This window comes from Notamacropus eugenii, chromosome 5, assembly GCF_028372415.1.
Source record: "Notamacropus eugenii isolate mMacEug1 chromosome 5, mMacEug1.pri_v2, whole genome shotgun sequence".
NCBI classification, from domain to species: Eukaryota; Metazoa; Chordata; class Mammalia; order Diprotodontia; family Macropodidae; genus Notamacropus; species Notamacropus eugenii.
In genome coordinates this window covers 40,165,379-40,178,762 of record NC_092876.1, presented here as the reverse complement: position 1 = coordinate 40,178,762, position 13,384 = coordinate 40,165,379, and the positions used below count along the sequence as shown (strand labels likewise).

The 13,384-nt window shown below is 35.4% G+C and overlaps 1 protein-coding gene across 5 annotated transcripts in view; it reads right to left on the bottom strand.

Annotated features, from left to right (window-relative positions):
• Positions 1-13,384, bottom strand: part of CCDC27 (coiled-coil domain containing 27) — a 38,883-nt gene that overhangs the window by 15,661 nt on the left and 9,838 nt on the right. For 4 of the 5 annotated variants that reach the window (XR_011966963.1, XM_072608647.1, XM_072608649.1 and 1 more), the window contains exons 2-3: positions 5,778-6,013; positions 2,970-3,092 (exon numbers count right to left, since the gene is read on the bottom strand). Coding sequence is in view for 4 of the 5 variants with exons in the window: in XM_072608647.1 (XP_072464748.1) it covers positions 2,970-3,092; positions 5,778-6,013 (359 nt within the window). In the remaining variant the exon portion in view is untranslated. The remainder of the gene's footprint in view (positions 1-2,969; positions 3,093-5,777; positions 6,014-13,384) is intronic. The other variant, XM_072608648.1, reaches the window with a different exon arrangement.

The window sequence follows — 13,384 nt, the reverse complement described above, 5'->3', positions numbered from 1 at the left end:
TCACAAAAGAAACCAGTATTTGTATGAGTACAAATGTTTTTTGGAAAAAAAGTTCACAGATTCTATGTTAAGAATCTTAGAAAATATAGACAGAAGAAGAATGGAAAAGGAAAGAAAAAGGAAAAAGCTGAAAACAAGAAAATGTCATTGACAAAAGGCATTAATAGTAAATGAAAACTTCCTTTAGAAGACAAGACAGAAATAGTTGGAAGGATAACTTTACACTGTTTTTGTTGGGACCCATGTAGATTGGAAAAGAAGCATTGCTTTGCTGAGAGCCCATTAGTTCAAGATAAGAGAGATCAGTTCTGCTGCTTTATGTATGGAGAGCTGACTGAGTTTACTGCTCTCCAGTACCATGTTTTGGGGCAGCTAGAAGGCACAGGAGTCAGAAAGACTCAACTTCCTGAGTTCAAATCCAGCCTCAATTAGTTATGTGACCCTGGGCAACTCACTTCACCCTGTTTGCCTCAGTTTCCTCAGCTGCAAAATGAGCTGGAGAAAGAAATAGCAAACCACTCCAGTATCTTTGCCAAGAAAACCCCAAATAGGGTCATGAAGAGTTGGACACAACTGAAAACTACTGAATAACACAGTCTGAGAAACTGGAAACCCCTCCAAAGTGTGTTTCTCTCTACTATCCCCTCTGGTATGAAGGAGGAGAAATGGGGGAGGAAAGAAAGATTTTGCATCTCCTTTGCTGTGAGAAGAGAATTGACTTTACTGAGGGTACATTGAACAAAACAGAATTCCTTTCTATTTGAAGATCTGGATGGGGAAAGACCCTATCACTAATTAATTATAATGATGATAACTAACATTTATATAGGGATCACTATGTGCCAGGCACTAGGCAAAGTGCTTTACAACTATTATCTCACTTGATCTCCAACGACTCTAAGAGGTATGTACCATTATAATCCCCATTTATGGTTGAGGAAACCAAGACAAATCAAGGTTAAGTGACTTATCCAGGGTCACACCACTATTAAATTTCTGAGGCCAAATTTGAACTAAGGTCTTCTTGACTCCAGGCTCAGCATTCTAGATACTGAGTCATCACATACAGATTGAGGGAAAGAGAAAGTACTGCAAACCCCAGAACAGATCCAAGAAACAGGATATTTCTCTTGCTTAAGGCAACTGCTTGTCATTTAAAGAGTATAACACTTTTTTCAGCACCCTACTAAGATGCCTGTGTAATAAATGAGTTTCTCACTGTTTCAGTGGCCCAAGGTTAGCAAATAAATGGCAGTGCCCAGCAGGAGAGCTGGAAGGGTCAGCTAGCAGAGAAATGGTCTGACCCAGCCAGTGACATGTGTTGCAGACTATTTTCTAAAGAGACCTAATAGCAATAAATAATATCTAACATCTATATAGTGCTTATGATGTACAGACACTGTGCTAAGTGGTTTACAATTATCATTATCTGATTCTCACAACAACCCTGGGAGGTAAGTGCTCTTATCACCCCCATTTTACAGATGAAGAAACTGAGGCAAATAGCAGTTAAGTGACTTGCCCAGGGTCACTCAGACACTTACCAGTATTGTGCCAATACATCACTAATACATGTTACATACATAATTAATATATGAATAACAGTACATAAAAGCATGTATGTCAGCATTTTATGAACAATTTTAAAAACCTACACATTTCAAAAACAACAATGAATTGCCATTCAAAAACATTCATTCTTAAACAAGGAAAAATGTAGTTTCATACAATCACATGTTATATATGTATGTATATATTTATAATCTTATATATGTGTGCAATATTACAGAATTATATTCAGTTATAAATAATCATCTCGAATATTATATCTAGTCCATCAAATAGGTCTAATACCAACAGTTTTGATACCTTTATTGAGAATCTCTAAATTTCTACGACAATTATCAATATCATGTAAAGGCAATTTTGAGCTGGTAAGTAGCTCAGTCTGGTGAGTGCACTCTGTTCTAACTGATTCCATCTAAAGGAAACAGAAGCAGTAGATGTCGTCAGACATCTGAGATGATCTGATCTACAGTTGGCAACTGAGCTTGGCTTAGAAGCTAGAGAAAAATGGGAAACATATTGGGATAATGTTGTCTTCATTTTCCAACAAAAAAAAAACTCATATAAATCCATCTGCAAAGATAAAATCTTTGTCAAATGGGGATTTTTCCATAAGACTCAGGGATATTGGGCTATAGAGCAGGGCTCTATGTTCTCCTGACAAGAGGGATGCACAGTATATAGCCCAAAACAAACAAATTTACCCTACTTATAAGTAATTGAGTAGTCAGTTGCAAAAGGGAAGACATAGCTATAGTGTTTGGAGATCTCCTGCCTAAAATAATAAGCTTCTTTAGGTACAACTGTTCTTGTCCTGTTGCAGACAAAGCAGAGACTACAAGTAGGTGCAGAGACTACAAGTAGGTACAGAGAACTGTGCTCCTGAGTGATACATCCCAAAAGCACACTTTCCATCTTTTAATCCTTGAAGCAAGGATGCTTTATAGTAAGAGATGCACAAAACATATATCTCCATAAGCCAAATCCTCAGCAAATCTTTTGTGATTGTGCCATTCTAAAACACAAAACTAGATACTATTTATGTCACATTCACAAGTCATTCTTGGACAAGCAAGGCTGTACAATCCCCAAGATGAACAGATAACCCTGACCATCTTTCACTGGCTGACAACATCTTCAACTATGGTTTTAGTGGTGACCCAAACAATGCAAAACTGTAAGTCAACAAAGGCAAGAGAGAGAGAGACAAGCAATATCACAGAAAAAAAATGCAGTTAAAATTCAAATATCTTTGCAGGTAGGAAGACAAGTATAATCAGCTACCGACTTAGCCAAGCTCGTTGGATTGGGAAAGGGACTCCAGTGCATGCAGACAGGAACTGAAGAGAAAGGTAGGAAAATGTGAGGGAAAGACCCTGCCTGAGACTGACTCAACCTCTTACCTGTTTGAGTTGTCCTTAAAATGTTTGATAACGATGCTTCATCTGCCATTTTCCAGTTGTCGTAGCTGATGTTTTTGAAATATGTGCCACTGGGAAGTTCAGACACTGTAACCAAACCTGGCCCTGGGAAGTTTTAGAAGTTTTCTAATTAATTTCAATTCAATACACTTTGAGTAAGTACCTACCATATATGCTCTTTTTGCTGGATTTCCATCAATCAGTTAAATAATCAAGCATTCGTTAAACACTTATGAGATGCTAGGCACTGTGTTAGGTGCAAGGACTAAAATACGATGGCCCTTGCCTACATGGAATTTATATTTGATAGAGGGACAACCTATACACATATGAGTTTTACAAAATAAATGCAAAATGAGGACGAGATTTTTGGAGGGACTAGGAAGATCAGGAGAGGCTGCATGTAGTAGATGGTGCTTGAGTTAAGCCTTGAAGGAAGTAAAGGATTTTACAAAGCAAAAGGGAGGAAAGAGACCATTTCAAACACTGAGGTTAGCCAATGCAAAGGCCTGGAGTGATAAATAAAATAATAAAAGGAGAAGAAATATGATCTCATAGTTAAAAGGAACTCAGAAGCCAAATGATCCTATTAGTACTTGAATATCAATCCAGATATGTAGCTCTCTTGATTAAATGGAAAGAGGGCTGGATTTGGAATCAGGAGATGTGGGTCCAAGTACTGACTTTTTCCCTTGTCTCCTACAATGACTTTGGTCAATTGACTTGACCACTGTGGGTCTCAGAGAGGGTTGGACTAGATGACCTCTGGGGTTCTCTCAGGCTCTAAATCTATGACCCTAAGATCCTATGAGATCCTACTGAGAACAAATCTGAATCTGTCAATCAATCAAAAAGTCTTAGACTAAGTTAAAAAAAAATTTTTTGCAAGTCAGAAAAAGTAAAACAAAGGAAATCTGTTCCAATAAGCTGGCACACTTGGTCATATCTCCAGAGATCATCTATAAATTATCAAGCTGAGAAAGGGAAAAACCTCCCAAAATTGTAGTGAGTATGAAATTCCAGCTGAATCCCTCTGAGAAGGAACCACCTGGACGTGAAGAAAAAAGCCTCAACTATAGCCTTTCCCCTCCCTACCTCCCCCACTTTGACTGGAAGACCTTTCCATTATAGAGGATTTGAAGGATATTAGCCCTTCTATTAGCTCCTTCTTTTCTGTCAGCATCTAGTACTGTCCCCAGATCAGTCTGCATCAGGAGCCTAAGAGAGTTGGACATAGCTTTACCCATATTTAAGGGGAATGATTTGTTTTCCTCACAAATGGGAGAGAAAGTCTTCCAGTAAACAGAAACTATGAGCTGAAATCCTTTGCTAAGTAGGTTTGCTAAGCTTAAGCCCACTTTCCCCTGGACTCTGTGTATACTTATGAGAAAGTGTGTCACAAACTTTTTGGAGTAGGATGATTTGTACCAACTCTTTATAATGTACCACCTTAGTAAATGCCCCTTCCTAAAAAAAACTAGTTAAGCCTTGCCAACTAAATGGTTTTCAACTAATTATCTTGGAAGAGGGGGGGAATGTACACGGTGAAGGTCCAAGCATTAAGGAAAATAAACTCTAATCCCTCGATGATACCCCTAAAGCCTTGAGGGAGAATTCTAGGAACTCATCTGGTTAGTGGGTATGAAATTTGAGATAACGATACCTCCTAATTACATGGGCTAAATATATTTATTATCTCTCTAAATAAAATATAAACACCGTGATGACAGGAACTATTTCTATTTCTTTTTTTGTCTTTGTATCATCAGCACCTAGTCAATTTCCTGGCATATAGAAAGCACTTAATAAATGCTTACTAGTAAGTAAGCATTCAGTTTAATTTAGCATTTTGTCCAGTGTAGTATAGGCACCCATTATCAGTCACAAAATAATACCTTGTTTTCTTATCTTTAGCTCTTAGGTTACTTTCTTGAAAACTTCGTTTTAACAAACATTTCAAAACTGATTGTTTTCTTCATTCCTTTAGAACAGAAATTTTTGTAGAGAAAGCCTCTACATGTATTCATGTATTTCTACATGTGTTTTTCCATAGGTAGAGAGAGATTTTTAAGGAGCTTACAATAGGAGAATAAAGCAAGGACGGACAACGACAATACAAACCCTAGCTTCCTTCAAAGGACATCCATTGTGCTGTGTTCTACTTGACACTTTTCCTGATTTCTCCCAGTTTCCAAAGCTCTCTCTTTGAAATGACTTTGCATTATTCTGTATATATTTTATATTTATGTATCTATAGATAGAAAGTAGAAATTAAGCTACCTGAGGGCTGGGACTCTTGTTTTTTTTTACTTAAAACATATTTTTCTCTTTATATCCCTAGTGCCCAAAATGGTTTCTTCCACAAAGAACTACTGGTGCACCAGTTCTTCCTTCCTTCCTCCCTTCCTTCTTTTCTTCCTTCTTTCCTTCCTTCCTTCCTTCTTCCTTTCCTTCCTTCCTTCCCTCCTTCTTTTCTTTCTTTGTCTCTTTCCTTCTTCTTTCCTTCTTTCCTTCCTTCTTTCCTTCCTTCCTTCCTTTCCTCCTTTTCTTTCTTTGTCTCTTTCCTTCTTCTTTCCTCCCTTCCTTCCTTCTTTCCTTCCATCCTACTTACTCAACTCTGTTTCTATTGAATACAGACAGCATCTCTTTGAGGGATCCTACAATTATTTCGTATGCTTAGCTCTAATCTCAAATCTGCTCTCAAGAAAGAATAAGATCTATATGCTAGATGGAATCTGGCTAGTTGGGCAGGCACATTTCTACCCAGCCCCCTTGAATCCTAGCACTTACCCCACTGTGAAGTTGAAGTTGACCTGTCTCTAAACCTAGGGCATTCAGCACGCATGAGGAAGGCCCTCTGCAGCTCCTGCATTAGCGGAAGATAGCCAGTTCCACAGGGGATGGCGCCACTGACGCCAGCAATGTTGCCCTTGTCAGAACTGCTCGGGCTGTAGTTGACAACATCAAGAGTATTTATAGTCTCCTTGACATCTTCCTCCTGAAATTTGGAGCAGTCAGGACAGTCACTAGAAACAAATCATAAAATCACAGAATCTCAGAGCTAGCAGGGTCCTCAGAGGTCAGTTTGGCCAACCTGTTCTCTCTACACCTTCCTTGATAAATGGTTTTCCAGCCTTCACTTTCAGATCTCCAGTGATGGTGAACCAACTACCTCCCAAGGCAGCCCATCCCATTTTGTGATAGTAAAAAGTTTGTGAAGGTTTTTCCTTCAGGAAGTTTAAATATGCCTCTCCCCATCATTTCACTGCTTCTAATTGTTTTTTTAAGTCTATTCCATTTTTCCTTATACAGCCTTTCAAATATTTGAAGACAACTATCACGTCTTCCCTTCAGTTTTTTCTTCTCGGTGCTAAATATGCTCACTTCTTTTAGTTAATTTTCTTATGGCATGGGGTTTCTATAAGAGAGACTTTTCTCTCTAACAGATCCCATCTGTTATTAACAATGTCTCCTATTCCTCATGAAATTATTCTGCATCACTACTTATACACGTTGCATTAGATTTACCTCTTTACATGTCGTAAAGTACGATGTCAACTCCTTGAAGACAAAGAACTGTTTCCTGTCTTTGTATCCCTTGCACCTAGCATAGTGCCTTGCAGGCATAGGAGACATTTGGTAGTGTTTGGTGAATGGAACTGAATGATTTTAAGCCTGTCATCATCTTGTTTACCCATTTTTGAATGCACAACATATCGATGTCTTTCCTAAATATAGTGCCCAGAATTTAATTCCATACCCCAAGTGTTGTAAAACCAGGGCAAAGTACAATGGGTATATCATTTCCCTAATTCTGGACTCTAAGAATATCTTAATTAAATGGCAGGCTAAGATGCCATTTGCTTTCTTCATGACCACAATTACATTATTGACTCTTTAAAAAAAAATTTTTTTTAATCTGTTGGCACTCTGGCATTTTCTTTTTTTTAATTTAATTTTAAAATCCTGAATGTGAAAACCTAAAAAAGAATATTTTCATATCCATTAAAACACACAAAGATTTTACATGAAATATAAATCTCCATTTTATATTTCTTTACTGTATATGTATAGATGTGTGTGTACATATAAGTACCATATATGATAAATTCTACATGTTACTTTCAAATCTGTCCCATTTGTATTTTCTTCTGAACTTTCTTCTCTTGTTTGCATTTTAAAAAAGTTATAATGACCCCATTTCATGGGTATCATTGGTTTTTTAAAAAAAATATTATTTATTTTTAACATCCTTTTAAAAAATTTTGAATTTCAAATTCTCTCTCTTTTTACCTCTCCCTAACCTATTGAGAAGGCAAACTACATGATATAAATCATCCATATGAAGTCATGCAAATTAACCATTTTGCAAAAGAAAAACAAAGTTTTAAAATTATACTTCAATTGGCACTCAAGAGTTCATCAGTTTTCTCTCTGAATGTAGATAACATTTTTCATCATGAGTCCTTTGAAGTTGTTTTGGATCTTGCATTGATCAGAGTAGCTATGTTTTTCACAGTTGCTGTTACCATGTACAATGATCTCCTTGTTCTTCTCACTTCATTCTGAATCAGTTCATGTAGGTCTTCCCAGGTTTTTTCTGAAACCATCCTGCTAATCATTTCTCATGTTGTTGTTCAGTCATTTTCAGTAGCGTCAAATTATTTGTAACCTTATTTGAGATTTTCTTGACCAAGATACTGGAGCAGTTTACCATTTCCATTTCCAGCTCATTTAATAGATAAGGAAACTGAGGCAAACAGGATTAAGTGGCTTGCCCAGGGACATACAGCTCGTAAATGTCTGAGGCCAAATTTTAACCCAGGAAGAGGAGTCTTCCTGACTCTAGGCCAATCACTCTATCCATTGCACTATCTAGCTACTCTCATCATTTCTTATAGCACAATAGTATACCATCACAATCATATGCCACAACTTTTTCAGCCATCCATCAATTGATGGGCATCTCCTTAATTTCCAATGCTTTGCCACCACAAAAATAACTGCTATACATTCTTGATGAAAAGACCAGAACTGAATAGAAAACTTGACTTGCAAACACAAGACTCAAGAGAAGCATAAAAAGGTAAACAAGAAGGGGAGATCATAAGGAACTTACAAAAGTTAAACAGTTTAAATTCCGACATGGGAAGATGATACTTATAACTTGTAAAAGCTTTCTCATTATTACGGCAGTAATGAAAGGGCACACATGTGAGTTGAACATAAAGGGATGATAAGTAAAAAAAAAATTAAGGGGTGAGAGAAGAATGTGCTGGGACAAGGAAAAAGGAGAGGGAGAATGGGATAAATTACCTCACATAAAAGAGGCAAGAAAAAGCTTTTACAATAGAGTGAGTGAACCTTACTGTTATCAGAATTGGTTCAAAGAGGGAATAACATACCCACTCAGTTGGGTGTAGAAATCTATCTTACCCTACAGGAAAGCAGGGGAGGAAGAGGATAAAAGAAGGGGGGGGGTGATAAAAGGAAGGGCAGATTGGAGAAAGGGTAATCAGAAGCAAAACACTTGAAGAGAGACAGGGTGAAAGGAGAGAAAGGATAGAATAAACAGGATAGGGTAGGGGGAGGATGGAGGGAAATACAGTTAGCAATAGTAACTGAAAAACATTTGAAGCAAGTTTTTCTGATAAAGGCCTCATTTTTTAAACATATAGAGAACTGAGTCAAATTTTCAAAAATAAAAACCATCCTCTAAATGATAAATGATCAAAAGATATGAACTGTTTTTAGATGAAGTAATCAAAGCTATCTGTAGTCATATGAAAAAATGCTACAACTCACTATTGACTGGAGAAATGCAAATTAAAACAATTCTGAGGTACTACTTCATACCCATCAGATTAGCTAATAGGACAGAAAAGGAAAATAATTGTTGGAGGTGATGTGGGAAAAATGAGATATTAATGCACTGTTGGTGGAGTTGTGAACTGATTCATCCATTCTGTAGAGTAATTTGGAACTATGCCCAAAGGACTATAAAACCATCCCAAAAGAAATTTTGAAAAAACAAAAGGAAAAGGATGTATATGTACAAAAAGTATTTATAGCAGCTCTTTTCTTGTGACAAAGAATTAGAAATCAAGGGGATACCCATCAATTGGGGAGTGGCTGAATAAATTGTGGTATGAGATTATGATGGAATATTATTGTGCTATAAGAAATGATGAGCAAAACGTTCTCAGAAAACATTGAAAAGACTCACAGGAGCTGGTACAAAGTGAACTGCACTGCGTACAAAGTAACAGCAACATCGTAGGATGATAAGCTGTGAATGACTTAGCTATTCTTAGCAATACAATGATCCAAGACAATTCGAAGGACTTAACAATGAAAAATGCTGTGCATCCCCAGAGAACTGATGGTGTCTGAATACAGATTGAAGCATCCTTTCCCACCCCGCCCCCACACTCTTAATAGTATTTTTCCCAATTACATGTAGATAGTTATCCACATTCACTTTTATAAGATTTTGAGTTCCAAATTTTTTTCTCCCTCCCTTCCTCGCCTTCCCCCTCCCCAAGATGGCAAGCAATCTGATATAGGCTATACATGTACAATCATATTAAACATATTTCCTCATTAGTCATATTGTGAAAGAAGAATCAAAACAAAAGGGGAAAACCACGAGAAAGAAAAAACAACAAAAAAAGAAGAAATAGCATGTTTCAGTCTGCATTCAGACTTCCAAGTTCTTTCTCTGGATGTGGATAGCATTTTCCATAATGAGTCATTTGGAATTGTCTTAAATCACTGTATTGCTGAGAAGAAGTGTCTATCAAAGCTGATCATCACACAAAGTTGCTGTTACCATTTACAACTTTCTCCTGGTTCTGCTCACTTCATTAAGCATCAGTTTTCCAGGTTTTTCTGAAGTCCACCTTCTTACCATTTCTTATAGAACAATAATATTCCATTACAGTTATATACCACAACTTGTTCAGCAATTGAAGCATACATTTTTAACATTATTATTCTTGAGGTTGGTTTTTTTTGCCTGTTTTCTTTCACAATATGACGATTATGGAAATGTTTTGCATGACTACATATGTATAACCTATAATAAATTGCTTGCCTTCTCAATGAGGGTAGTGGAGTAGAGAAGGAGGAAGGGAGAGAATTCAGAACTCAAAATTTTAAAAACAAATGTTAAAAATTATTTTTATATGTAACTGGGGAAAAATAAAATGCTAAATGTTTAAAAAAAAAGAAAAATATATTTTAGCTAGCTTAAAAAAAGCTGCTGAAAATATTTTTGTATGCAAGGGTACTTTTCCTTTTTTGATCTTTGATCGCCATTGACACAGCCCTGGTAGAGGTGTTGCTGGGTCAAAGGCTATGCACAATTTCATAGTCTGTTGAACATAGTTACAACTTATTCTCTAGAATGATTGGAATAGTTCACAGCTCCAATTCATTAGCATCCTTGCTTTTCCACATCCTTGTCAGCATTTGTCATATTCCTTTCTGTCATGTTAGCAAATGTGATAGGTGTGAGGTGATACCTCAGAGTTGTTTCTCTAATCAATAGTGATTTAGAGCATTTTTTCATATGATTAAAGATAGCTTTAATTTCTTCTTTTGTAAGCTGCCTGTTCATGTCTTTTGACCATTTATCAGATGAGTATTAACTTTTATTTTTATACATTTGACTCCATTTCCTATTTTTGAGAAATGAGATCTTTTTCTCTCCCAGTTGCCGGTTTCCCTTTCAATTTTGGCTGAAATGGTTTTATTTCCACAATTTTAAAAAAAAAATTTCATGTAACCAAAACCATCCATTATGCATCCTTTAATCTTCTTTATCTCTTGTTTTGTTATTAAATCTTCTTTTATCCAGAGACCTAACAGGTAAAATTTTCCATGTTTGCCTAATTTGCTTATATTACCCATTTATATGTAAATCATAAACCCCATTTGATCATATCTTGGTATACAGTGTGAGATGCTGGTCTATGCTCAGTTTCTGCCAAACTGCTTTCCAGTTTTCCCAGAAATTTTTGCCAAACAATGAGTTCTTGCCACTAAAGCTTGGATTTGGGGTTTTGTCAAACACTAGATTAGTATGGTGACTTGCCCAAGGTCACTTAATCCCAGTTGCCTCATCCTGGGTCATCTCCAGTCATCCTGATGAATATCTGTTCTCTGGATTCAGATAACTCTGGAGAAGTGAGGCTGGTGACCTGCACAGCCCTCCTTCACTCAAAACAAAGTCAATTTCAAGTCATGTCAATTTCTTTGATGGCATGGTCTTCTTTGGCAATGAAGGATGAACACACATAGATTACTCTTGTCATTTACTACTGTATATTATGTACCTAATCTCTTCCCCCGATCCACTGCTTTGTTTTGTTGCCTGTACCAGATTGCTTTGATGATTACTTCTTTATAACATAGTTTGAAATCTGATACCATGATGCCACCTTCCTTCACATTTTTTATTGATTCCCCCAATATTCTTGACCTTTTGTTCTGCCAGATAAATTTTTTATTATTTTTCCTAGATCTACAAAATAATTCTTAGATAATTTGATCACTCTGGCACTGAATAAGTAAATTAATTTAGGTAGAATCATCATTTTTATATTACCTTGGCCTGCCCATGAGCAATTAATATTTTTTCAATTGTTTACATGTGTCTTTATTTGTGTACAAAGTGCTTTGTGTACAAAGCTCATGGAGCTCCTGGGTTTATCTTGGCTGGTAGACTCAAGTATTTTATATTGTCTCTAGTTATATTAAATGGAATTTCTCTTTCTACCTGTTCCTGTTGTGTTTTGTGGTAATTTATAGAAAAGCTGATGATTTTATATATTGCAAATGCCAAAGTTGTTCATGTTTTTCAACTTTTATTTAGTTGATTTTCTAGGGTTTTCTAAGTATGCCATCATATCATCTGCAAAGAGGGATTGATAATTCTGTTTGCTCGCTGCCTCTTTTTATTCGTTCATTTCTTTTTCTCATCTTATTGCTATGGTTAGCATTACTATACAATACTAAACAATAGTGGTGATAATGGGCATCTATCCTTGCCTTTACCCTTGATTTTACTGAGAATGCTTCAAGTTTATCCCTATTACACATAATGCTTGCTATTGGTTTTATACAGCTACTATTTATCATTTTAAGAGAAATTCCATTTATTTTTATGCTTTCTACTGTGTGTTTTTTTAATAGGAATGGGTGTTGCAGTTTGTCAAAACTTTTTCTACATCTATTGAGATAATAATATGATTTTTATTGTTTTTATTACTGATATGGTCAATTATGCTTCTAGTTTTTTTCCTAATGTTGACCAGCCCTGAATTCCTGGTATAAATCCTATCTGGTTATAGTGTATGGTCTTTGTGATATATTGTTGTAATATCCTTGCTAATATTTTATTTAAATTTTTTTTATCAATATTCATTGGGAAAATTCACCTAAAGTTTTCTTTTTCTGTTTTTGCTATCCCTGGTTTAAACAGGAAGAATTTGGCAGAACTCTTTATCTGTTTTTTCAAGTAGTTTATACAGAATTGAAATTAATCATTCTTTAAATGCTTGGTAGAATTCACTTATAAATCCATCTGGTCCTGGGGATTTTTTTCTTAGAAAACTAATTTGTAGCCTTTTCAATTTCTTTTTCTAAGATAGGATTATTTAAGTATTTTATTTCCACTTCACTTAATATTTATAGTGTAATAGGGTAATTTATATTTCTGTAAATATTCATCATTCCACTTAGATTATCAATTTTATTAGCATATAATTGGACAAAATAATTGCTAATAATTGTTTTATTAAATCTTCACTGGTGGTATATTCTCCTTTTCATTTTTGATACTGGTAATTTGATTTTCTTCTTTATTTTTAAAAATCAAATTAACCAACAGTTTATTTTTTTCAAAAAATAAGCTCCAAGTTTTTATTTATTAGTTCAACTTTTTTAAACTTTCAATTTTATTAATGTCTCATTTAATCTTTAGAATTCCTACTTTGGTGTTTAATTGAGGATTTAAAATTTGTTATTCTTCTAGTTTTTTTTAATTGGATGCATATGCAGTGAACTGTTCACTCTCTTTTTTATTGATATAAACACTTAGACACATATATTTTCTCCTAAGAACAGCTTTGACCACATCCCACAAGTTTTAGTGTGCTGTCTTATTGTTGCCACCATCTTTAAGAAAATTATTGTTTCTATGATTTATTCTTTGACTCATTTATTCTTAAGGAATAAATTATTTAGTTTACAATTAATTTTTAATCTATGCTATGAAGGTCCTTTATTGAATGTAATTTATATTGCATTAGGGTCTGGAAAGGGTACCTTTAATATTTATGCTTTTCTGCATTTGATTGTGAGGTTTTTATGCCCTAATACATAGTCAATTT